At 42.3% G+C, this 26,463-nt stretch overlaps 2 protein-coding genes across 3 annotated transcripts in view; one reads left to right on the forward strand and one right to left on the reverse strand.

The window, feature by feature from the left end:
- Positions 1 to 9,961: 9,961 nt before the first annotated feature.
- On the forward strand, positions 9,962 to 13,827 carry ecrg4a (ECRG4 augurin precursor a). Its single transcript, XM_030787265.1, has 4 exons — positions 9,962 to 10,031; positions 11,332 to 11,404; positions 11,661 to 11,808; positions 13,678 to 13,827. The coding sequence occupies exons 1-4, from the start codon at positions 9,962 to 9,964 to the stop codon at positions 13,825 to 13,827; spliced, it is 441 nt and encodes a 146-aa protein (XP_030643125.1).
- Positions 13,828 to 14,871: 1,044 nt separating this feature from the next.
- Positions 14,872 to 26,463, reverse strand: part of uxs1 (UDP-glucuronate decarboxylase 1) — a 47,658-nt gene continuing 36,066 nt past the window's right edge. The window contains exons 10-15 of one of the 2 annotated variants that reach the window (XM_030786346.1): positions 24,311 to 24,430; positions 23,834 to 23,877; positions 16,423 to 16,483; positions 15,811 to 15,868; positions 15,356 to 15,459; positions 14,872 to 15,222 (exon numbers count right to left, since the gene is read on the reverse strand). In XM_030786346.1, the coding sequence (XP_030642206.1) occupies positions 15,091 to 15,222; positions 15,356 to 15,459; positions 15,811 to 15,868; positions 16,423 to 16,483; positions 23,834 to 23,877; positions 24,311 to 24,430 (519 nt within the window). In that variant the 3' untranslated portion in view covers positions 14,872 to 15,090. Of the gene's footprint in view, positions 15,223 to 15,355; positions 15,460 to 15,806; positions 15,869 to 16,422; positions 16,484 to 23,833; positions 23,878 to 24,310; positions 24,431 to 26,463 lie in introns of both variants that reach the window. The other variant, XM_030786347.1, reaches the window with a different exon arrangement.

Below are 26,463 nucleotides of genomic sequence, written 5' to 3' on the forward strand. Positions count from 1 at the left end.
AAGGGAAATGCTTTCAAGTCACTTTGAAAGAAAAGCTGTAAATAATGATATTGAGAGTGAATGAGGGGTGAAATGTGTATCCTATTCCACTGATATTCTTTTGGCTGTAGTATAACTCTTACCACTGTATTTTGGTGGTTATACTTGTCTAGCTGATCCAAGAGCTAAGGTTCGCCTGTGTCCAGTCTACCCTCAGTTTAAAAAAAAACTGAAGAAACGGAGAGAGACAGGGAGAGAGAGAGAGAGTAGACAAGGTACAAGGGATGGATTACAGTAAGAGAGTGAATGAGGGCAAAACAAGACTGGTCAGTAAGTTTGTTGGGATGGCAGCTGAACAGCACGAGTTGAAAGAAAGAATGTTTATGACTCTGGTAGACACGGGGAGTGAGGAATCCGGGAAATACAGCAAAACTTTAAAATGAACCATTAAACATTTTTTCTCAGAAGTGTTATTGCAAATAGTGTACTGTGCAAAAAGCCGGTGAGTGTTTGAACACTATACATTCATTTAGGTGCTATAGAGTTACACCAAGTCGTAAACAAGTATCTGTGGCTTCATTTAGTGAAGAGGCGTGAAATTTTTACTAATAGACATTTCCTCTTGTGATGAACACCTCTGCCTCAAGAACCCCCTTCGTGACAGGGTTAGATTTTCTCTCATTCTGAACTTCTCCTGGTCAACCCTTCCCCTGGGAGGCATTGGTACTGCGTTTGTCTGTCCTCAAACGTTCATCCATTCTGTGCAAAATGTCACATGACAGATCCAGGAAGGTCTTTTCCTTTAAATGTATGTGAAGAATTCTTTGTTTCCAAACCATCTATGCCAGCGCTCCAGTGGGTGGCACTGTAATCTTATACATACTGAAAATTGATCTTAATAGAGACCCAAGCAACCGTTCAAATTATGACCAAATCTTGAGGAATTACTCTGAGGAATTGAGTACATCTAGGAGAGCAGTCTACAAAAATGGAAAGTAAGAAAGTGTTCAACCAATATGTGACTTTGAACTGAAATATAAAACTACTGCTTCTTGGACCTCTCCCCAGTGTTCTGGTTTGATTAGATAAACAGAGTCTCCTAGGTTGTCATTGGTGGAGTGTGGCTCTGTGACTGACTGCAGCTTACACTACTGCTCAAGGGTCCTCTGGCATCTGCCAGGATGGTTGTTTTTTTTTTTTTTTATAGAGAGAAAAAACACACAACACAAATATCTCCTGTAGGCATTCCCACAAAACTAGACGAACCTGTTCCATTACAGGTTGATGTGTGGACAGTATTTGATTCGGTATTGGTGAAGACTGTGTTGAAAGTCAGGATCTTTGTAGCAGTTGTCTCTCTGTTTTGCTGTTTCATTCTGTTGAAGTGGCAGACAATACGTAATATGTGATTGTATACATGTACATGCACATGGAGGGAATTCCAAAAATAGAAGAAACAGGAAAGCATGAATGACGTTTCCACAGGTGTGGTTCTGTGGTTGAATATCCCAAAACGCTGAGGAATACTGGGGAAACTTAATGAAAAGGGCTACTAATCGTCCATTATTTTAGCTACCATAGATCAAGGAATAGATATCAGTGTGTGTGTGTTGTGGGAAGGGGGTGATCTTGACACATTTTGCAGGAGCTTTGGGGGCACCAACCGTTTAATATCCTGATGTTTCACAAGGTAGAGTGGCCAAGGCGACGTTGGCTTGGTGATCTGATGGAAAAAAAAAGAAAAAAAAAAGATTTTGGCCATGAAAGTGCACACTCCTCGACTTCCTCCTTGATGTCTGTGCAGGGGAAGGCCATTCCTATGTGTAACCCTGAACCAACAGACTGCAAATATCACTAGAGGGTGTGAACAGGCAGTTCCATCCAGCACAGCAAGGGCTTCGCAGACGAGTATAACGCGATCCTTTTTTGTAGTGCATGAACCCTTTATTGCATCATCAAAATTCATATTGATGGGCACAGCAGTGGGGAAAAGGGTCACAAGATCAGATGGGTCATCCTTCAACCCGTTCTCAGTAAGCGGTCTGAGCGTGTGTGGCGCATGCTAACGGAAGATTTGGGTTGGGTTCCCCATGGTTGAGGTTTGCAGCAGCTCAGTTTTGGCGCAGAGTGCGATTTTCCAACCACGGCTTAGGTTCCAGCCATTAGGGGTCAAAGAAAGTGTCAAGAAATACAAAACCATTCTGAATCATTACCTTCTTCCAATGGTGAAGCCATCTTTCCATTTGGATGGGAATGACCTTTTCGGAGATGGCAATAGCTCCATCTGCAGGACAGGAGTGGTCACTGAATCACTGTAATGCTTTTACCTTGGTCGTTTCACGGTTTATGGGAGCTTCTGGAGTGGCACCTGAGACAGCGTGTTCCATCAGCATCAACAAAACACAAACTGCTGGAAGTTCTCCTGGAAGAACAGTTATGCATCTTTCCATCTGAGCTCTGAACATTTTGTAGAGTCTTTGCCAGCTTACACTAAAGCTACTCTGTTGGCTTGCGGTTACCCAGTATCCCATTAACATGCCTCATGGTCATGACACAGAATGAACCTCTGGCATTGGCCTGTTTTGTGCATGTTCCATTTGTGTTCTTCTTACCCTCTGTGTATGGGTACACCCTGATGGTATAAACATTGTAAACATTTATATAGAGGCCAAACGCAAACTTGGCTGGAAGCACTGGTTCTCGTCCAGTCATGAGACAGCTGTCTGTCTGGACGACCGGTGTGAAACTCTGTGGTTTCCTGTGCGCGTCTCCTGAAAGTTACAACTGTGACAGCGCTTCACAGAAAAGCATCTACATGTTTGGGCTCTGATATGACTGTTCATGGCAGATTCTCCTTGTTTTCCACGTGTGTCCCGGTCAGATACACAGAAGTCACTTGGGCGACAGAAGCGACGTAACATGAGAACATCCGACTGGTCGATCCGTACACCCACGTTGTTTTGGTGCTCCTCAAAGGTAGGCTGGCACCGACGTGTTGAGTTTGGGTGTTGGAAAGAATGTGTTGGCATGGCGTTTGGCAAAGCGATGGTGTGAAGAACAAACAGGCCACTGGGACTATGAAGAGCGGTCCAGGGCCCAGAGCAGTCAACCAAAGACTGAGAAAGGAGAGGACAGGCGCAAAAGACCAGAATCAGGACCTGTGTTTCGACACTGGGTAATGCGTCAGAGAAATAGAATTTCTTCCATACCTCTTCTTTTCTTCCTTTTCTGGTTCTGCTGATTTGATACTTTTAACACTTTTGTGGTCTACCTCAAGTTAGAAGTTTGAACTTACACTTTTAGATTGTTTCCCATAGACTGCTAGTCTCAGCATATAGTTCATTTTTTTGTCTGTTTGTGTCATTTTCTGTTGGCCTGTCTCTGTCCAGTTTACTAGAATCTGCAGGGGTTTGGTTTTTGACATGAATGGTCATTATAATGTAATTATACACTAGCCATACATATCATTGTATGTATGCTTTACAGTTTCTTACCTTGACTAATGAACTGTTTTATCTTGTTTCGTCCTCTTTTTGGAGTTCCTTGATGCCGTTTTTTCCTGTGTAGAAATATTTATTTTTATGTCCCTTATAATTAGTGCGGTCTGTGTAGAGTGGGCTTGTTGCCTGTGTATATTTTCCAACATTCTCTGTGGTAATTTTTCCATGTATGTGCCCAGTTCAGCTTATTTGATCAATTTTTCTCTCTCTCTCTCTCTGACTTTGCCTGTGTTCTAGCAGGATTTTGCAGCATTATGTCTCGTCTCTGTGTGGCATTGTTAATGTTTACTCTGGTTCTCGGGATCCTTTGTCGTGCAGGTATCAGCTGTTCTGTCACGTCCTGTCCCATCTGTTTATCATATTAGCATTTCTAAGCGACACGTTCGCATGTTTACTTAGCCAGAACGCTAGTCCATTTTCAGCTTAAGCAAGAGCTGTCACTACTACTAAGGCAAACTGTATAAAGGTTCTTTAATATTAACAAGTGCTTTCCTCGACACCCAACTTTCACCCTCTCACCCTTCTCTCTGTCTCTCTCTCTTTCTGAAGGAGAAGCTGAGGATAAGTCTACTGGGACAGATGAAATTCAAAGTAAGCGCTGTGTTCTGGGAATGTCTCAGTGAGGCTTTAATGGAAACCTGGTCGAGCAAGTCTTTGGTTTGAAATGAGGGGAAATTCTCCACAGGCACAGAAGTGTGTGTGTGTCTTTCTTTATGTGTGTGTGTCGACGCGTGTGTCTCTGTGTGTGGGAGAGCTCCAAAAGAGTAGAAGACAAAGAAAACCTTTTTTCACACACACATATTTTTCACACACATATTTTTGTGTCTCTGTGGCAAAGAGAAAAAAGCGAGTGTTTTTTTTTTTTTTTTTCACGCATTCTTTTACCATTCCCGTTGAAAACGACTGTCTTTGCGAATCCAGCCTCACATACCGCCCTGGTACCAAGCATTAACATTTCACTTATTATCTTTTTTCATGAAATCTTTGTTATTCATTTTGAAACTGACATTACATTAATGCTGAGTCTACACTATTGCCCTCAGGAGACTCCGACAAAACGCAGAAGGTGAAACTCAGTTCAATCAATGAATCGTACTAACTATACTGCCTGTCAGGTCCACATGTGTTTTTCTCCATGGCTTAGCTTTGACAATTAGCCCTAACTCCTCTGTTCCCCGGTTCTTGCTCTCTGATTGGTCGTCAGGGGAGGGAGAGCGTCGGGAAAAGCGCAGCATGCCGTACTGGAACCTGTGGTCGTCAGACTTCTACGGTTGGGTGGAGGAGCTGCGGAGCCAGGCCGGATACGACAACCTTCTGGACCTGGCACGTACCTACTGGGCCCACTTTCCCATTGCCAACTCCCTGGGCTACGACCCCAGCCCAGAACCGGAGGTGGAGTCAAAGGCTGATGAGTGAAGTCCTCTTCTGTTATTGCTACTCCCTCCTTTCATGCCCATGCTTACTATTTTATATGTAGTCCACATCTCATGTTGTTGTTTTATTGGCTCTGGTCCTGTTTTTCCCCCTTCCCTCAGCTATTCACATTAACTCTGCTCTTTTCCGTTGTTCTGCCACTCAGGCACCAGACCTGACATTCCCAACAGTCTCTGGTGCTCTACTCAGAAGAGAGAAATATCAGAGCCATTTGTATTCTAGGAAATATGTTGCTTATGAGAAAAAAAAAATAAGACTGAATTCATTTGAGTTCATTCATAATAAATAGTCAAACCTAAGCAAACTTGTCTTCATCCTTAATCCATCCCAAGAAATGAGTACAGTTTTTTTTTCTTCTTTTCTTTTCTTTTTTCTTTTCTTTTCTCCATTAGAGATGTCTCAAAGCAAAGAGGGCTCTTTTTAATTTCACAAGGGAAACAAAGGCAGAAAGTAACAAACTCTCTCTCTCTCTGATATTACCAAAACAGCACTTATATACCTTTTCCTGAAATGAAACTAACATTCTTGTTAATCACACAAAATGAGCGGCTATAATATTGTCACAAAATCATTTATCTTGTTTTTCCTGTGTCATAGGACAATCTGGTTTCTGCATTTATTATTTTGTTTTTCCAAAGAGAACCATTGTATCTCTTAATCGATTTTACATTTTCTGATTTCCAGAGGAAATCTCACAACTTTCATCTCTGTAAGGATCAGACATTTGCTCTGGGGAATTGTTTATATTTTGTCATTATCTCTGATGACACTGCACATCAATCACATTTCCATCACAAGAGGAGAATAAATGAACAGAAGGTGTGTCTGCAGTTCGGTGTGAAAGCGACAGACGAGCCAAACGCTACTCTTTTATTCTCTGTGCTGTCAGGAGCACCTGAGTTTGTGATGTGTTTATCTGTTTATCATGTCCTACTGAAGTGCGTCAATGTGTATGAGTGACACGTGTGCTTGGCATGTTAATGTGAATTCTGTAACCTCTTTCACATGGTTGGGACATGGCATTTTATATATACATATTGTGCAACATTCCTGCTTACTGACAACCAGAGACTCATAAGATGACCTGAATGGAAAGAGAGAGAGAGAGAGTGAGAGAAAGAGAGGGAGACAGAGAGAAAGGGCGTAATAAAGTGACCGATATGGTCTGGTGGAAAGAAAGAGATAGACAGGGAGAATGTGAGAAATATACAGATGTGGAAGAAAGAGTGGATGAAATATTACATGACAAAATGCCAGGTTTGAATGCAGTCTCGAAAATATAAATGATAGATTCTCTCCAATTTTTTTTTTTTTTTTTTGGTAATTTGTAGTACTGTGTGACTGTGTGTTTGAGGCCTTTAATCTACTGTTTCTTTGATGCCATCTGTCCGTCCTCTACCTGATTTCATAAATTTGAATTATTATCACGCTAGTGCTCGGTTTTTGACACCGTTCTGAACCTAAGTTCCCATGATTAAGGCTCTGCCAAAAAGAAGATACGAAGGGGGAAAAGTCTGGCCTCTTGATGCTTTAGCAAAACAGACTCTAAAATTCGATTCAGAAATGTTCCCGTAAGCGACTGAAGAGATTCTGCACTGCAATGTTGCTGATAATCAAATCCCTTTCACGGCATTTTTTTTTCTACCTAAAACTCATCATATTTCCCAGAAATGATGTCGCAAGGTTTGGCTTGGGAACAGAGCGAACCAAGTGGGAATCCACCTAGTAGAGTTAGCATCCTCATACTCCTGTTCTGGATTTTTCATGAAGTTACAACCATACATAAATGGCAAGTTCCAAGCAAAGATCAATGTATGTAATGAGGTTTTTCTTGTCTTGTAAAAGTAGGCCAGCACACAACTTGCAGGTGTGGAGAGTGGGATGTCAATGTAATGGGTCTGTTTTTCCCTCTAATCACAGCTCCAATCTGTTCTCCCATAAGATTACAGGGTGCTAACCTTTCTTGAAAATGAACAAATATTCACACCTGCTCAGTAATCCACATGCTGTAGTGTAAGTGTTTTGTCAGTTGAAAAAGCATTTGGTAGATTTTATATTGTATTAAGTGTATTTATTGAATTAAGTCTTCTCTATCCAGAAAACCTGATAGCACAAGATTGTACAAGTAAGATGACTGTGCGCTTGAGAATGGTTGCTGGTTAACGGAGAGAAACACTCAAACAACATATGTGATTTTTGAAGTACCAATCAGTAATATCAGGTAATGAATGACAGTAATAACAGGTTGGATAAATGGAAGAGCTTTCTCTCTTAGAACAACACACACACACACACAATGCATCATGTGTGCTAGATATTGGGGACCCTTCACTTGTGAGGCCTATCATTTTGACCCCAGTTTGACAAGTTGTCCTCAGTAGAATATTGTGCTCTCAGTGAGATGTCCCCCTCAGTTAGATAAGACAAGTGCATACACGCGCAAGCACACACACACACACACACACACACACACTTGACTTTAAACGCTGGCTGAATCATTTAGTTTTTCGCATCCTGAAATAATGGTGTTGAATGAAAAAGAACACAGCTCAGAATGTGCAGAATGCTTGCCATTTGTTGTTGGGGGGAAAAAAAAGAAAGAAAAAGATAAGCTTATTTAAAGGCAACCTACTTCAGAGCTCTGGATATGCCAAGGTCAATCTGTGTGATAGTCTGTTTACTGTGCAATGGCCCAGAACCTAAAGTGCAGAATTCGACCCTTTTGCATCTCATTTGTAATGCTAATTCTTTTCTTGGCTCTCTGTATTGTATACTCAAATATTAGCCTAGCCTAGCATCATTGATTTCTGCTGTTAAACGGTGTGGTTAATTACGTGAATTATTGATCTGACTGCATAGAAAGATAATTCAACTCTTTTCCCACAGACTCTTTGATGATTTCTCACCCTCCGAAAGCATGACCCCTCAGAGTTTTATCGCTGAATTTTGATAACGCACTGTCATCTCAATCCTTTTTTTCCCTCCCCCTTTTCGTTTTTTTCACAACACTGGTGCGCTGTTTTTGGTTCTAGGTCCCTCCGAGGGTTTGTCATGTCATGTTTTGCAATTGTTGTTGTCGTTGTTGTAACATATCATCTCTTCCCAGGCTGGAGTCATTTATTTGTAATTATACAGGAACGTAGAGGTGACACTGAAAGTTTTCGTCTGTGCTAGCAGCTAGCTGTGCCCTCTCGGATAACTTGCCACACCCACTGTCTGACAGCTTTACTGCAACTTTCCTTTCTGTTAGTCCTCAGCACTAAATAACTGTTTATTTTAATTGCAGAAGGATGAATAGTGAATCCGGGGAGCCAAATGGCTTGACGTGCTCCCAAAAGTCGGTTATAAAGTGAATTATCATAGAATCGTTTTGAATCAGTCTGTGTGCGACCTTTTTTTTGTTTGTTTGTTTTTTTCGATCTCAACATGCAATTCATTTTTTGGAAAACGTTCATCACCGCCACCTTTTTCCCCCCTCCCCCTTTTTGTTTGTTCACAATACTATGCTAATGATTGCGCTGTTTTTTGGAATAATAAAATGACCAATTTTCACCGGATGCGTCCCCCATTCTGAAGTTGAGTTTCCTAAACATTTCTGTCAGCCTGTCACTTCAACTTTAAAGACTGAATGTGTGTTCTGTCCTGCTGGCACTTTCCCAGTCGTCCAGTTAGTGCTGTTTAATGTGTCCTTGACCAACCCATGTCTACACAGAGGGCCTCTGTATGTGCCAAGGCAGCAGAAGATTTTCTCAAGTAAACACTACAAGACATGGCACCTAATTCTGTCCTGCACTCCCCTAAAAAGACCGTTATTATCCCCATCCCGATCCCCCTATACACACACCAGAGAGAGAGAGGGGGGGGGGGGGGGGGGACACAATGTATCTGATTCACAGACTTGTTTTCACAATCACTTCCATTTCTTGTATATTGGAACAGGTGATTACATTCTCAAAGAACCGAGAACACACACACACAGGTAGAGTTAACTTTTAGGAGATGAGTCAAGAGGAGACTGACGCAGAAGCAGGTGATTAACAAGATGACCTTGTCCATTCTAACACCCCCCCCCCTCCCTCTCTCTTTCTCAAGCTCCCTCTCTCTCTCTCTCTCTCTCTCTCTCCCTCTCTCTTTCTCAAGCTCCCTCCCTCTCTCTCTCTCTCTCTCTCCCTCCCTCTCTCCCTTTCTCTGTCTCAAGCTCTCTCTGTCTGTCTCTGTCTCTTTTTCTTCTTGTCAGTGTCGCATGACAAGATGTAAGAAAGGTCAGTGGATGAAGTGGACAAAGTCTGTGGCATTTCAAACTAGGCCAGACTGTTCGCTTCTTAAAAGCCTTTACAATTTCACAGGACAGACCTGGAGGAACTGGAAAAAGAAAATCTTGGAAATCAAAGTACACCCTTACTTACTTACAACTTACTTATTCATGCCACTGTTGCACATTTCATAGTTCTCATCATTTCTTGAAAGGATACGGCTGTGCAACATTGGGCTTTTTCTGCATTTTGATCGTTTAGGAAGGAAATTGAGGCTTATTTTGAGTGCGTGATATTTCAGCCCCTTTTTAAAATTACATATTAGAAGCATCACATTCCACAAAATTCCAACAATAAGTGTCTCAAACAACAACAACAACAACAACAACAGCAAAACAACATAGGGGATTAATACAATAGATTTTAAGTGTAAAACATTTCAGGTTTAACTAGGGTGTAAAAGTTCTTTCCTTTCTCTCTCTCTCTCTCTCTCTCTCTCTCTTTCTCTCTCTCACACACACACACACACACACACACACACACACACACACACACACACACACACACACACACACATACAGGTTGGGAAATTTCTGAGAGTTGGCTGTGGTTTTACAGCAATCGGCTGCCAGAAGTCAGGCAAGTTTCCATTAGGAATGTGTGCATGGTCTTCCCTACGGCTCTTTTCCTTCTCTCCCTCCTCACTTTCCTCTAACTCCATCATAGGATCTGTAGACTCCACATCCAGACGGACTGCGCGCAGAGAGACAGAGGAACAAGACTGGATCAAAGATCATGATTTCTCAACACCTTTCTCTGCATCTGCTGCCCCTTCTCACCCTCCTGTCTCTGCTGATCCTCTCAGGTAAACATTCACAATCCATTTCTTTCTTTCTTTCTTTCTTTCTTTCTTTCTTTCTTTCTTTCTTTCTTTCTTTCTTTTGTACTCTTTCTCTCTCTCTCTCTCTCTCTCTCTCTCTCAGTTCTTTGTTCACAAACTGCTGTGAAGCCTGACTCACTGAAGGACAAGCAAAGACTGAAAAGGAAGACTATAAAAAAATGAATAACGAGAAAAGCATGAAAATAAGAAAGATAAAAAGTGCAGGTGTTTGTCAGGTTTGTATTTGTGCTTTTGTGAGTGGCTGTTTAGATATGCATATCTGTGTGTGTGTGTGTGTGTGTGTGTGCGCGCCTTTTGGGTTGCTCTCAGATGTGAAGTATTCAGAATGAAAAAAACATAAGGACTGTGTAAAATGATATTGGACTGCTGTTGGAGAAGGAGACAAATGTGAGAGAGAGAGAGAGAGAGAAAGAGAGAAAAAGAGAGAGAAAGAGAAAAAGTGAGAGGGAGTGAGAGAGAGAGAGAGAGAGTAGGAAAATGCTGGCTTAAATTTTATGAGCAGATATGAAAATCTCTCATTTGGGGTGTTACAATCACACATCAAATGTCCTGTGGTGTTACCCATTGCCAGGCCGTTTTGTATGTTTCTTCATTCAAAAATGGGTTTGGACTTTTGGGTTTGCATTTCTTCTTTAGCTTGTGTTCCCCATGAGCCCTCATTTCCACCAGTGTGACGAGGCACAGATACTGAGTCAGTGCAAATTAGTGGCAAAAAAAACCCCCAACGGAAACAAAAAGCATTTGTACAGACCTCCACAGAATAAAAAAAAGAGTTTAGCAAACATCCTATTTGCTGATTTGTAAAAATTCAGTTCTGTGATAAGTACGTTCAGACACTTAGCTTGTCTTGAGCTGCAAAGAAATGTCTAGAACATCTGTCAACAATCTTTTCTAAATTCCTCCATGTGTTCTGCACAACCCACTCTCCATCCCCCCCCCCTTAATGTGTCTGTAGATGAGTAGACATGACAATGAAATTGTTTGTTTGTGTGTGTGAGTGTGTGTGTGTGTGGGAAGGAGAGAGAGAGAGGGACATTAAGTGTGTTCTTTGAGAAAAGTACTTTTGGGGGACTACATTTAAGAAAAACTAAAGCTTAATCTGAGGAAAATCACCCAGTGGATAACACAGTACAAATAGACCATGTCAACTCCTCGGCTTCATGCATTTAACATCAGCCACACCATCTACAGTGCATGTCTTTCCCTCTGACAGACGACAGGGGAGGTTCGCAAGTAATCCCACTTATCTTAAAATGTTTTCCAGATGTATCCAGTGAGAGCACACTGGAGAGGATCTTAAAGAAGAGAGAAGGTGACACAGAGAAGACCATACATTTGTTTCAATGAAATACACACATACATACTCATACACACATACTCACACACACACACATGCTCACGCACACACGCACATATACACATGCACATAAGCACATGCACGTATACATATCACGCACATACACACAGAGAAAAAGAGAGCAGAAAAGCATACGATCATTTCAGAGTTGAAGGATCAGCCCTCATGTTTGCAGTGCATGTCTGTAGCTGTCCTCTTTGTCTCTTTGTCTCCTGCTAGTGGAGGGTGAGGCGAAGCCCTGGTCCATCAGTGGCACTGGCTCCCTCTAAGGCCAAGCAGTTCCTGGCATCCTTGAAGAGGCCCAAGAGGAACATCTGGGACCGCAGCCGTCCAGACGTGCAGCAGTGGATCATGCAGTTTATGCACATGGGCTTCGATGAGGCGGTGGGTACAGGGCAGGACTGCTGGGGACAATAGCCCAAGCTCAGGATAAAAAAAAAAAACAAACAAAAAAAAAACGCATGATTTTTCTGCTTTTCTGCTTTATTCTACAAATGAGAGCTCTCCTCAGACAGATATACTGTTGTAACGACGTCTTGCTCACTGGGTGCATATCAGTCCCGGTTCTGAAATATACTGTTTCTCCTTTTCATTTCAAGGGACAAGGCAGAAATGCAACGTAAGAATAAGCTTGCTGAAAAGTACAGCATTCAGGTGCAGCGTGGGTCTCTGAGAGAACTGACGACCATTATGTATCTGACCATTACTTCCCTTAGCCTCCATTTACCCCTGTTCTTTCATCCACCTCCTCTTCTTTCTCCTACTGCATGCTCCCCAAACGTTTTTAAATCTAAACCTTTGCCTGTCAGTTCTCTATACACACTGTTTAAACACATTCTACACACACACACACACAAACACACACACACATATATGTCAACATGTATGTATGTATATACGTACACACACATATGTGCAAATATATGTTTACACATACATACATACATACACATACACATGCAGAGAAAATCCTGTCCTCCCTACCCATTTTTTCCCCGGCCCCATTGATTCTCGTATTGCCATTTTGCCTTCCTTTCTTCGCCGTTTCACTTTTTTTTTTTTTTTTTTTGCCGTTTTGTGTTTTCCTTCCTTTTTGTAGAAGGCCCATGACAGGAGTGCTGTCAATGGAACACTCTAAAGTGGAAAAAAAACAAAAAAAAACCCAGCACAGCTGCGTTTTGAAAGGTCCCGCTATAGAGAAATTCAAATCACGCAGGACCAAAAAAAAAGAAAAAAAAAACCCCAAACTGAGTTCCAGAGTAATTTTCTGACTTGTCACTTTCCCTCGTTGTCTACGTAAGCACGTCCGCAGACATTTTCAAACCGGCATTGAAAGACGCGGACGTCTAGACACTGACAATGTCTGTATGACCTTTAATACTTTCATGAGACCATTTTTAAGCTTGGTTTGTAATATTGTCATTCTTTTCAGTTTTCTTTTTGTTTGTAACAAGGCGACTATGGGGGCAAAATTTGAAATATTTGTCCAGACATCATGAATGAAAAACGAGGACCAAAAACCCAACCAAGGTCATATTGATTTTTGGAGAACGATGGGTAGTCTCTTGATGCTTTTATGTAAAATTTAATTGCCTTTACAAACCAGAATCTACTGTTTGCAACCTCAGATACAAAAAAAAAGTGTGGAATATATTAATATAAACAGAGTAAGTCTGTTGCTTAGACTCAGTGTTTGAGCTTCGTGAAAATATCAATTTTTCAAAGAAACAGTCATTTATTGAATCATACTGAAACGAGAATAAAACCTCTTTTTTAATGTGCTTACTCTTTATCTCACTTACTGATCTGAACTATCTCAAGAAATATTTATATAAAACAGGGGTGGGCAAATCCAGTCCTGGAGGGCCGGTGTCCTGCCGGTTTTTGTTTTCACCTCTTAGCTACCTGTTGATTTTCACTTTGAAAACAGGTGTGCATGCTCTTCAGCCAATCAGAGACTGTATTTAGTTGGTCGACAAGAATAACAGCAGGATCATGGACCTCTAGGACCAGATTTGCCCACCCCTGATATAAAAGGTCCAAAAGCAATGCAAATCTCAATGCAAAGTCAGCAATCGGTACGATCAGTATTCCTGCCTACGCCCTTAAAAGTCACATCCGACTTCCTCTCAATACTCAACAAGAAATCATGCACCGGATGAGACAACTCTACTTGTTTCAGTTCAGTTTTGGATGTGCCAGCATGTCGCTGCAGCTAGATCTAAAGAATGTGTGTGTGTCCATCCCGTTTAGAGACTGGAGACCGACCTGGCGTACTGGATGGACCACTATCGGGCCAACGACCAAGGCCGCCAGCATCACTACGACGAGAGCGCGGCGATGGGTCCCAGAGACTCGAGCAGCTACAGACACGGGGCCAACGTCAACTATGACTATTACTAACATGGCCATGTTACATCCTCACTTCTACCCTAAGGCCATCAGCATCGCGTGTTTTAACTGCCCCTTCCCCCACGAAACCCTACGAGGAGACCTACGTCTTTGCTTCTGCATTTCCAGCATGTATTATGTATGTAAAGACTGTACCGCTGAAAGCTGAATCCGCCACGAAGTCGACTTTGCAAAAACTTGTTACGTGCCTTATGGACCTTGTGTCTTCATCAGTCTGTGCTTTCATGTTATAAACCCTGTCTGTGCTTTTTTTTTCTTTAATCTCTCTGGACCACAGTGAAGGCAGTGAACTCAGACATCTGACAGCTCACCTTTCCCTGAAAACATCCCCAGTGAGTGCCTGACCACTAAAGCAACATAGCAACAGTCAGGTTTCATAACTCGTCTGAAAACACACACACACACACGCACACACACACACGCACACACGCGCACACACACACACACAATCAGTAACCTATCAGGAGCTGGGAAGGGAGGACGCGTGAAGGCTAATGAAAACAATATGGAGACATTATGTGGAAACAAAAGATATGACAAAACACGTTATTTTTTAAATATTTTATTAAAATAGCTTCTCCACCTGAAATTTTGTAATAGGGTTAAAAGTTTGTTGAGGTTTCACAAAAAGGTATCACAAGGCAAAAAAACAAACAAAAAAACACCCAAAAATTGCCAAGAATAAAAGCAGAGAGCATCTTCAAAAAGTCTTTTTTTCTTTCTTTAAAATCTTAACGCATTTTTTCTTACTGTGGAGCAAATTGAGGTGTTTAGGTTGAAAGCACAGATCGAAGATCCTTAAATTCACTGTAATCGCAAGCCTGCAACGATAAATCTTTACATCCAAAGAGACAAATATCGTTGAAGACAAACAATAAAATGGATCACAATCAATGAAACTGCACAATATGAATGCAAACACATTCTCAGCTTGTTCTTAAATTAAAAAAAAAAAAAAAAAAAGGGAAAAAAAAAAAGCCAAAGTGCAAGGCAAGGTCTGTAAGTCTCCCCCCCTCCCCCCCCAAACAATTTTGCTTCCATTCTTTGTTTTTGAGGCACATCCATCAAAAAACAAGCTTAACAGAGACAGTTTTCTTCCAGTCACTTGTTATTAAGATAGCAAGTCATTCGAAAAAGAAATGTTCTTTTTCGCACGTGGAAAAAAAGACGTCCTTCCGCTGTGAAATGGCTCTGGGACGCCCCGGGTGCTCGTCGCCGCCCCGGCCCGGTTTCCCTGAGGTTTCCCGGAGACCCTCAGAAGTGTCTGGGTCTACCTTTCTTCATACGCGCAGCCTTGGGTTTGGGAATATACTGATTATTGGCCTGATGTTCAAGCTCTCTGCTGAAGTACTGAATGGTTTTATTCAGGCCCTCCTCCAGGGGTACCTATCACACACACACACACACACAGAGAAAGAGGGTGATCAGTAAGAATTACTGAATATTTCTTGAAAAAACAAACAAACAAAAAATATATACAGATTATAATCTGCTTAAACAGATTACAGATGACACTCACCACAGGTTCCCAGCCCAGCAGCATTTTAGCCTTGCGGATATCTGGGCGTCGCCTCTGCGGGTCGTCCTGGGCCTCAGGCAGAAACTGAATGTGACTGCGACTGGCTGTGGGGTGGAGAGGGAAGTGAACAGCAGGTAAAGTGAATAAGTAATAATAATAATAATAATAATAACAATAATAATACAAGTTTATTTAGAGCCCAATATCGCTATTTATAATCTCAAAGGGCTTTACATGTCTATAATAAAGTCAAATCGAAATTATATTATCCATAAGTTAGAGAAAATAGATAAGTCTTTAGTCTGGTCTTAAAGGTATGGAGAGAGTTTGCCAACTTCTGTAAGTAAAGCATTCCAGAGGAGGACAGAGCGGTAAGAATGAAGAGGCTATTGAACTGTTGGCGTGATCAGCGTCAGCCGCTGCCACCATGTCCTCGTGTATTGTCTGTGACTTACCGACCAAGCCTTTTATGAGCTGGGCAAATTCCAGTATTGTGTGCTCCTCTGGATTACCCTGTGATAACATTACAGAAATGTAATCAATAATTCCTTTTTCAAAACGCTTGAAGAATAGCGTCACAAAGCACGCGGCCTCGGCGAAGGCCGCATAATGCTAAGCAAATCTTGTCAAGCACCGTTAGCATTATTTTGTCAAGTTGATGTGTTTTCTCTGTGTTTTCTCTCTTTTTCAGGGTTTAGACGACCCTGTGGGAGAGGAATTTCAAATTGCTGTGAAAGATGAGAAAAGGCTCTTGTTTGTGCGGCGGGCAAACAACATCTGACCTTCCATATGAAAGAAAGTAAAAGGGGGTTATTTGAGTATCTCCAATAAACTCAGTTTACCTCTCTGACACTATTGCATGGGTGCTCTCTTTAAGACGCAAAAGAACTCTGACGTTTTAGTCAAATGCAAATGCCTATGACCATCTGCTGCACATATCACTGTCAAATTTGTCAAGTGAAAAAGCATGAGAGCAAAAAACAGGACTTACTTTTCTAAAGTGCTCCACATTCATTTAGCACTGAGAATATTTTAAGCTAGTAAATACTTCTAAGAGGAGAACTTACCAGGTTAACTGGGCTACTGATGTTACTGTTCATCAACGACACCAATCCGTTCACAAGGTCACTGTGTGTGTGTGTGTGAGAGAGAGAGAGAGAGAAAGAGAGAGAGAGAGACAATGAGTTTGAATTTTTTTTCTGTAACACATTTCATCAAATTTTTTTGAGTGAGCTTCGAGTCACCAAGTTGTCTTTTCAAGTGAGTAAATATTCCTCTGGGGGTGCTGACATGGTGCTTGAGGATGAACATAATGGGGGTGGGGTGGGTGGGGTGGCTGGGGGTGCAGAGTGCTCACTAAACACGCACAGAAACACACACACACACACACAGCTCAACTAATCCATAAACTTTTACAGCTGGCCTGGAGGTACAGATTGAGCCATGAACTCTCATCACCACTAACCACTTCAACGACATCAGTGAAACCACAAACGGACTTACGAAATCAGACACAAAACTGTTTTTATAGTCTGAACTGCAAAAAAATCATGATAATTATTATTGCTTTCCACCCAGGTTTCTCTCCCTTTTCTCTCAAGACCTTTCTCTCAACATCGACGGCTTTATTGTTATCCAACTTTTTTTGTCAACTCTTACCCTCTGATCGTCTGGCCTCAGTGTCATGTCTGCACTTTTATATCCATGTCAACTCTGTGGAGCAAACTTTTTTTTTTTTTTAAATTTATTTACACCTGTGAAACACTGCCTGCATTTGATTCACTATCTCTTTCTCCGCTGGTGAAAGCGTGAACTTCAAAACCCAGAGACATTCAATGCCCAGCTCGCCCTGCACGTCAGGCCACACCACAAAATCATCCTCAAAAACCCGTCAGCATAGACCAAGCACTGAACTGGAGAAGATGCAGTTTCTTCTCTGATCAAGGACTGTCCTTCTGCCACCACTAGAGACTCACAATCTTTCAAGAAATCACTCGAAAACTTGTCTCTAAACCTCTTCAGCGTGGTCAATCTAACATCGATCTTGCCTCTTGTCTTCCGCCCCCCCCCCCACCCGTTCCATTCTTCCCACTCCACTACCACGACTCACTGTGTTTATTACTTTATTTTCTTTCTCTTCACAATGCGCCTCTCAATGCTGACTTTTAGCCACCCCCTGGTCAGAGAAAAATCATTTTCATATTTCAGGAACAACCTCCTTTCACAAACTGAAGGTAGATGATGACAAACATCACATTCAGTTTTGTTCCTCTGCGTGTGTTTGTGTGGGTGTGTGGGTGTGTGGGTGGGCGTGTGTGTGTGTGTTTGTGTGTGTGTGTGTGGGTGTGTGCAAGGACAAACAACCGACTGTACTGAACAGATGAGCTGAGTAGCAGTAAAGCCTATGAGAACATATAGCAGGTTTCTTTATAACAGCTACCAGCCAACGTGAGCGGAGGAACGACTTTGTCAAGGACCACGTGGGGGGGTGGGAGAACAAGAGGAAAAGTGTAAAAGGAACATTGTCTGTACAGTACTCGGTTTCTGCTCTTTGCTACAGCCATGTGAACAGCATAGTGCGGTGATAACCATCTCATGTAGCTGCTGGCCTTGGAAAGAGGCTCGGCTGAGTGAGGTGTAAGAAACCTGTTCTGACTTGACTGGGCAGTGGATCGCTGAAGGAGGCAAACCCGGTTTAACATGGGACGTCTAAGTGCTGTGGTTTCACGCCTCCACTCCTACACCTCCAACACATTCTTCCTCCTCTCATCTTTCTGCTCTTTTTTTTTTTTTGTGTGTGTTATCGTCAGAAAACCCTTTCACCCTCTCTTTTTCTTCTTTTTTTTTTGCCTCCGGTCTTCTACTCTAACCGCTTCTCTTTTCATCCCTCTCTGTCTTCTCCTGTGCCTGTCAATCAGAACCCGGACTCGTCTCCCGTGCGCGGCGTCCATCATTGATCTGTTTATCTACCTGAAGTATTCTAGCGGAGGGTGGATGTGTCTAAATGTCAAAAATCCAAGTGAGAGAGAGGTTAACCATTTCAGTTGATTTCAAGCATTAATTCAATGCATGCAAAAAAACATCCGCAAGCACAAACATAGAGACACACACACACACACACACACACACACACACACACACAAACACAGTCGCGGGCGTGCAAATGCCAAAGGAAACAACCAAAAAGCGATACTGAGCAACACTGTCCTGACAAAATAAATTAGCAGAGTGATTTAGAATAAGTCTGCGATGCAAAATGCTGTAATTGCACTGTAATCAACAAATGTCTTGCCTTAAGAAAGACACTTAGGATTCACTGGTTGTGCGGATGTCATTTACGTAGAATTGGCCCTTTCTGAAGTAACATTAAGGCTGGATTTTAAATTCTGAATTTGCTCTGGGTCAGTTCACCATAGTCCCTTGCTCTATGTGTTCTTTCAAATGCACTCAAAATACTAAAAAAAAAAAAAAAACCCCCAAAAAACAAAAAAACAAAACCAATCTGCAAGATTTGAGACAGACCCAGGTTCGAGTCACCTGTTATAAAACTTCACAGTAACTGCCCTGATACTCTGTCTCTAGGTTTATCACATTTCATATTTTCAAACATGCTGTGGCTGATTAGAACTGTGCATACTGAAGAAATGTGTCCAACTGTACACAATGTACTACACAACACTAACAAAGACCCTCATATTTATACAGGCCAGTCAGTTAACAGCAAAAAAACAAAACAAAACAAAACAAAATAAAAAAAACCCTCCACTGCTGATGACACACACTGGCAGGCTAATTACGAAGCAGGGCTGAAGTGGAGAGATTACAATCTAAGACCGTGAGCCGGGAGTACGTGAGGGGAAGAGGTGTCAGAAAGGACATCCAACAGACAGTCTGGAGTAATTAAGCCATAAGACACCGTGAGCCTAGCCCATTACGACTAATTCACATACGCGAGGGAGTGAAGCGGCTCTGCTGTCGTAGACCAGGCATCGACGGGGGGATTTGCGGAGAGCAGCCCTGATTACTCTTCTCCGAGAAGCTGCGGAGATGGGCCAATTAAAAAAAGGAGGCGAGGAGGACGCGCGCCGTGGAGGAGATGTAATCCCTAACACGGATCCATATTTTGCATGCTTGCGGTAGCGTCGCTCATTCACAAACCGTGTACGGACCAAACGCGCGCCAGTCAAATGTCAAAACAGTCCTTAAAAAGCCAGCGAATCGATATCTCGCAAGACATGCAAAAGATGACGCAGATCAACTTTTTTTTCTCTCTCTCTCTCATTTGAAATATCAAAAGGTCAAGCAGCACCACGCTTTGTGTCATCCGCTGCTCCTTGGCTCCTTTCTTCAGTGATAACACACGTGCGCATATATTCGTTCACTAATCAGTATAGAGGAGAGGTCAGGTCCTCTTTTTCAGGCTCTATCTGTCCAGGCCGAAGTCAAAAGGTAGCTGATCAGAGGGCAAACCTAAGTTCCACATAGAATGTGCTCTCATTTGTAGATAGTTCAGTTCCCACTTCCTTTCCTTTTCTTGTCACCTCGACGACTTCCAATCTTGGAGCCTGAGCCCAAGACTGAATTCATTCAACTCGGGGCCCAATCTTGGAGCCGGAGCTGAATAAATTCCCAGCTCCTCAACAACTGATTGATTTCCTTTCAAACAAGCCTGGATTACGTAGAGAGAAGTGATGTTTTTTTTTTTTAAATTTCATTTTGTTTGAAAACTTGGGGGACTTCCTCTTGTCATGAAAAACACAACGCTGGCACAGCACAGCCATCCTGAAACATGTGGGGTACAGGCTGACCGAATCTCATTCAATAACATTTTTTGTTTTCTTTTTCACAGACGCAGAAAGGTAAAGCTATTCCGTCGTGTTTGCCCTGGGGATGCTGGTTCCACAGCCAAGAGGCGGTGTATTCATCACCCAAGAGGGTTCAGCACGCAAAGAGCATGGTGCCAAAGATCCTGCACCACAGAGAGGAATAAAAGTAAAAGAGACGGGAACCCGATGCGGCATGATAATCTGAGCAGATTCAAGACTGTCATTAGCTCATATCAGACAGCTCGCTGATACGATTTCTCATAGTCATCCCTCCCTGCGTGAAACCCCGTTATTCTCAACAACAAACTTAATCTGGTTTTATCCTCTCTTTGCTTTGCTCAAAGAACGCTTTTTTTTTTTTCTTTTTTTTTTTTATTCGGCTTGAAGACTCAACCTTTGCAGGACATTTTTGATGTGCACACAAAAGGACATTGGTGGCGGCCCAGATGGTGAAATGACTGAACCATATACGTGATGTCCACAAGTGAAGAGACTTTGCCCAACACAGATTACTGGTAACTGCAGGGAAGCTGAACAGACCGCACCGTGGCTTCGGGAAAAGCATAAAGCAGTATTGTCTGTCGGCAGGAGATAAAGAAACAGCCAACCATATTCCACCCTGTGGCTTTACAACTGTCTGGCTGTTCATTCCTAGGTGGATTCTCGTCCTCTAGACAAACATACTGATGGTTTTATTTTATTTAACGCTCGGTTGCATTGTAACTATCCAGTGTCTTAATGAAGGGAAACAGTTGCGAGGGGAACTTGAGAGTAATGATCCTCATGATCAGAGTCCTCTCTGAACATTTGGGGGGAAAGAACAACAGATCTGAACCTGACGCTGAGTAAATGCCAGTGGTCGTTTTTTTTCCTCTGTGCCCGTTTGAAACGAGCTTTGCGTCCTTTCTGCCCGTGCCACTTTCGGTGCCATGTTTGTACAGCTGAGCTTTTAAGTACACATAGCATTCAGATTCAGGATCTGGCCTGCATTCAGCTTTTATGTCCTCTTATCTTCCATACCAAGCAAATCCTCCGTGACCTGTGTCCAGGCAGGTAGCATCGTCCGCCACGGACTGAAGATACAAATCGCTACTTTGATGCCCAAGTGTAATGACTTGATAAAATTCCTAATTTCTTCTTATGCTACTACCAGAACAACTGCATCAAAAACAAACAGAAACATGGACTGACAATGATTCTTCTGATAGGATAAAGTCAATTTGTAGCCCAAAGATGATAGGCTGTTGCTTTAACATTCTATACAAAGCCAGATCACAGACCTTTTCCAACCAATCATTCAACATTAAATACGGTGATTTTAAAGAGAAGTACTCCAAGCTACTATGTTACCACGTTATTCTAATTAGGGCAACCCGTGGCCTAAAGGTTAGAGACGCGGGCTTGTGACCGAAAGGTTGCTAATTTGAATCCCAGGAAAGGCAGTAAAAAAAACCCCACGGTTGATGTGCCCTTTCGCAAGGCACTTAATTCCCAACTGCCCCTCGGACGCAGGTGTGCTGCCCACTGCTCCTACGCCTAGTGGTTATGTATGCTCAGTCCTGGTGTGTATGATAGGAGAATTGTTTAACCTGATGGTCTTATTACCATAGATACAAAGAAAGCTTCACACCTTTGGCGTCGCATTACTGTTGGAGCCAAGAGCAACTGATTAAGACAAAATACAACCGGTAATGGGCGAATGGCAGCCATCACAAACAAAAGGGGAATTTAGCATTAACACCTAGATTCTGATTTGCATCAAGCAACGTTGTACACCTGTTGTCTGTTTGCTTCATGGTATAAAAGGTCGGTCACGGTAACAGTTCTCTGAGTTAAGCTTCGGCGCATGCAGACGTGCTGCCGGATTCCACCACCACCAAATAAAGCTTTTCTCCAAGCGCGCTTTTGCTCCGGTTCGTTTACTTGTAAAATCGCAAGAAAATGCAACTCTACGACGCTGAAAGGGAGGCTAGATTTTACACCACGTATCATTCTTATCCTCCCGACATGGAGGTGAATAACAACCACCCCCCCCCCCCCCCCCGTCTCTCTCGCGTTCCCATCAGCAGGTATCAAGAGCGGAATAATCTGAGTTATTCATCTAATGGCTTCCCTGGAGAATGTTCATGAAAAGAAAAGTGACCAGAAGAGAAACCCCGTGGACAGAAGACAAGGGAGGAAGATGATGATCAGATCATTGACAGCAGGCTAACCCCCCCCGCCCCCCTCCGCCCCCTCACTTTCCGTGAGTAGGTGTTTAAAGCATGTTTTGAGCAAGTTTTTTTTTTTTTTTTGAGTATTATTTCTAGTTTGGGGCAAGTTTATGACTTTCAATTTGTCCATGTGTCTTCGGGGACTGACAACTGTCAGAGAGAGAGAGAGAGGCTTTAAGTGAAGTGCTTCGGAGAAGAAGTGGTAAGCAGAGGACGCAAACAAGGTCTTGTCAGAGGAAACCTTAAGGACAGGATGCAGGACTTGGCTCTCTGTGCAGGTCTAATTAAGCATCCCCATATGCATCAAGGTAAATGTTTGCTATGCTGAGATAGTGAAGCTTCAAATGGCTTGTGATGGCTTTGATCCCTAACCTCCATTGAGCAGTGCGAGTTTGCCAAGGAAATGTCTACACAGCAGAGCAGATGAAAGGGCTTTGATAAAAATTATACTCAAATGATCTTTTGCACAGACTCGGGGCCAATAAAATGTCTTTGAAAAATTTTATTTCCTCTTCTTTCTGACAATCCAGGTGGATGATGAGGATGATGATGGTGATGATGATGTCTGCGTGTGTGGTATTATGAAAGACACAGCAAAGTGAATAAAATTCTTACAAAACACAGAGAAAGGTCAGATGACGCACTGCATGCCCCCCCTCCCCGCCCCCACCCATTGCTTCGGCTGTCATTTCTTGGTTCATTTCGCTTTCTATCCTCTAGCCCACATGTCCAGCCTAACTGATCTTAAACAGATAAATCCCACCTCAAATACAACAGACAGTATCAATCTGTACACAGGCCCTGAGACTCCCCGAATCAAAACAGAGATTTCAGCCTTTTAAACCCTTCCGAGACAGTTTCTAGAAAACAGAAATAATCCTGTCGTCACAGGGCCAATGGGAGGACTTCGTCCAGTCATAAGTATTAAAGTCGTTTTTTTTTCTTCTTCTGTTTGTGTGCACGCGCGTGTTAAAGTTTTATACCCAGGAACGCACAACGTTTTGGGGTTTTTTTTTTTCCCCCTTTCTTCTGAAGATTCAGTAGGTATTTGGTTCTTTCTTTTTCATTTGACATTAAAAGACCTGCTGGGGATTTTTTCAGGTGCCTATCTCCTGAATACACAACTGTATTCGAAAACAGTCGACGAGAAAAAGAAATGTGTAAAAACAGACAAAGGAAAAAAGAAAGAGAAATTCAGTTTAGTCTCCGACGTGTTAAAGATACGACACGTGAATGAGGATACCATCTAGAGCAGTAATGACGGATTTAAGCACCAGTGTTGTGGACTAAAAAGTATAATTCTTGATCAATGATTTAGCGAATACAAATATACAGTATAAAACTACCAATTAACCAATATATGAATGAGAGTGTCTGAGGAGAGACAGGCGCTTATGAGAAATGATTAAAGAAACAGAGTAAACACACACATGGCTTACCTGACATACTGAAACGCTCTCGTCTGAGAACCTGAGCCATATACCTGCACAGAAAACAAAGGGACAAACACAGCATTTACTAATGAACACACACAACCACATTCATATTCACTCCAGCCTGGATATTACACTGGACAGAGTTAAAAAAAAATCATTCTTTCTATGCAGCTATCAAAGCTATCATAGAGAAGGATGGATAGATATATAGGTACAGGTAGAGAAAGAGAGAGAGAGAGAGGGTGGAAGAGACAGAAACAGAAAGACAGAGAAGGAGAACAGAAGAGACAGAAACAGACAAAGGGAGAATGTGGAAGAGACAGAAACAGGCAGGGCAGAGAGAGAAAGTGGAAGAGACAGAAACAGGCAGGGCAGAGAGAGAGGAAGAAAGAGAGGGAGAGAGAGAGAGAGAGGGAGAGAGAGAGAGAGTGCACCGTGTCGGTGGACGAGCTGAGCACGTGCTGGGGGTTTGGGTCTCACCGTTAAGGGCTCTCCCTGCAGGGCCTGCAGAATAAAGTTACTGACCACCCGGCCGTCGTTCATGTGCATACGAGAGCCAAACGTGTTAAAGATCCGCGCCACACGCACCTCCACACCCTCCTGCAGGACAGAGGAGGAGAAAAGGGAGGGAGAGTTAAAAAAACAAACAAACAAAAAAAAACACTTACAGGAGCAGCTATTTTGTCTATACGTCAGGCACCGAGCGATACGAAAAGTGTTTTCTCTTTCTTCGTTTTTTTCATACTCTGACGTAAAGAGCGTTATAAGAACTGAATTGAAAAAGAAAAAAAAAAAAAAAAAAGGCGCGGTTTCCAAAAGACGGACAGAATAAATGTATCAGCGGGGAATCATTTCAGAGAGAATTTGCGCTTGTAAAAGTACATAACCTCTGACACACACACACACACACACACACACACACACACACACACACACACACACACACACACACACCCACCCATACACACACACACCCATACACACACCCATACACACACCCATACACACACACACACACACACCCATACACACACCCATACACACACCCATACCCAGGAACAGATTTTTTTGTGGGAGATGACCATGTGTTATATACTCTGACGATTTCACGGACAGCAATGCCTTTCGGTTTTTATTCACTTTTCATTCACACACACTGAATGCTAGTCCTCTAAAGCAAACTGCCCCAAGATAAATAAAATAAAATAAAATAAATGAATAAAAAGGATGAAAAAAAACAAAGAACCCCACTGACATCTGAAGCAGTGTTGAAGTCAAAAGCAGTCAGTGCTTTCAGTGAAATAGCTGAAGGTTGTTGATGCTGGTTATTAAATTTTCCGCAAAGACACACTCAGTTCAGTACTTTCTTAATGGAGGTCATTTAAGCCAGAAGTCCTCTGAATGCTAGCCTTCAGTAGCTCATTTTTAAATCTCTGTTTTCATTTGTTTTAATTGCACTAGTTCAGTGTCATTCTGATGAGTACTGCATCCACAGCTGATAAAACTATGTCAAACATTCCTTCATACCTGTCATAATTTGTTTGTGCCTGAAATGTTCCACCTGCATTGACCAAATTGAACAATACACGAGTAGCTTTGCAAAGCAAGACTTAGGGGTAAAAACAACATATTCTCTGTTTTTAGAGAGAAACAGAAATGACCCTTTTTTTTTTATCTACATACAACCTCGTCCCTTCATACTTCATGACATTGCTTGTGCTATTTTTTCTTTTTAAACCACACATCGTTCGCACTCTCATCCAGACCAAACATTACTACCTACTTTAGAGGTCAGAGAATTCCGGAAAAGCCCTGGGGTTATGAAACGCCAGAGACATATCAGAGGTGTGATGTCATGCTCGGGATTTGAACTCACAACCTTCCGGTTACAAGGGCATGTCCCTTAGCACTACGGCTTTACCACACACCAACAAAGACACAGCCCTGACACTGACAATTAGGCGTAGTCGTCTTCATTTGTCTTATTTTTACACCGTGTGCCTGGAAAAACAGATTGCATCGTTTTTGGTGGAGTTTGGGATGGTTTGACTGACTGCTGCTGTGTTTCTGTAAAGATTATCAGTGCCTAGCCGCAAAGCCTCCCTCTGAAGGACTGGATTGTTTTGGTCTTTGTTACAGGCTTCCAGACTCAGTATGCTTGATTGAAAAGCAGGTGAATAAACACCCAGAAAAGGGAACCAAAAAAAAAAAAAAAAAAGAACCCTCCCAAAACTAATTTAATACACAGTCAGGCAGTCTGGAGGCCAGCTGTATGCGAGATTAATTCAACATGAAAGCATACACAGAAAAAAAACAAACAAACCAAAAAACAGAAATATTAACTTTTCTCCCTCAGTCTTCAGAGTTCCACCACTCAAACATGTAAGTGATAAATTTCACAGTTTTTTTTCAGCAGAGCTCTCCTCATAGCACACTGATGTCATTTATGTATTACTCCTGCCTTATGAAAAACCCAGGGGGGTCACACAGAAAGGCTCATTTACAGTGAGATCCCTTCACTCTGCACAAGAGCTGATAAAGAAGGATACACATGTGATTTCATAGAAGGGCTAGAAAGAAAAGAAGACCACCCCCTCCCCTCCAATACTAAACGGTTGTAAATTGCTGGAATG

This window comes from Chanos chanos, chromosome 10, assembly GCF_902362185.1.
Source record: "Chanos chanos chromosome 10, fChaCha1.1, whole genome shotgun sequence".
Lineage (NCBI taxonomy): Eukaryota > Metazoa > Chordata > Actinopteri > Gonorynchiformes > Chanidae > Chanos > Chanos chanos.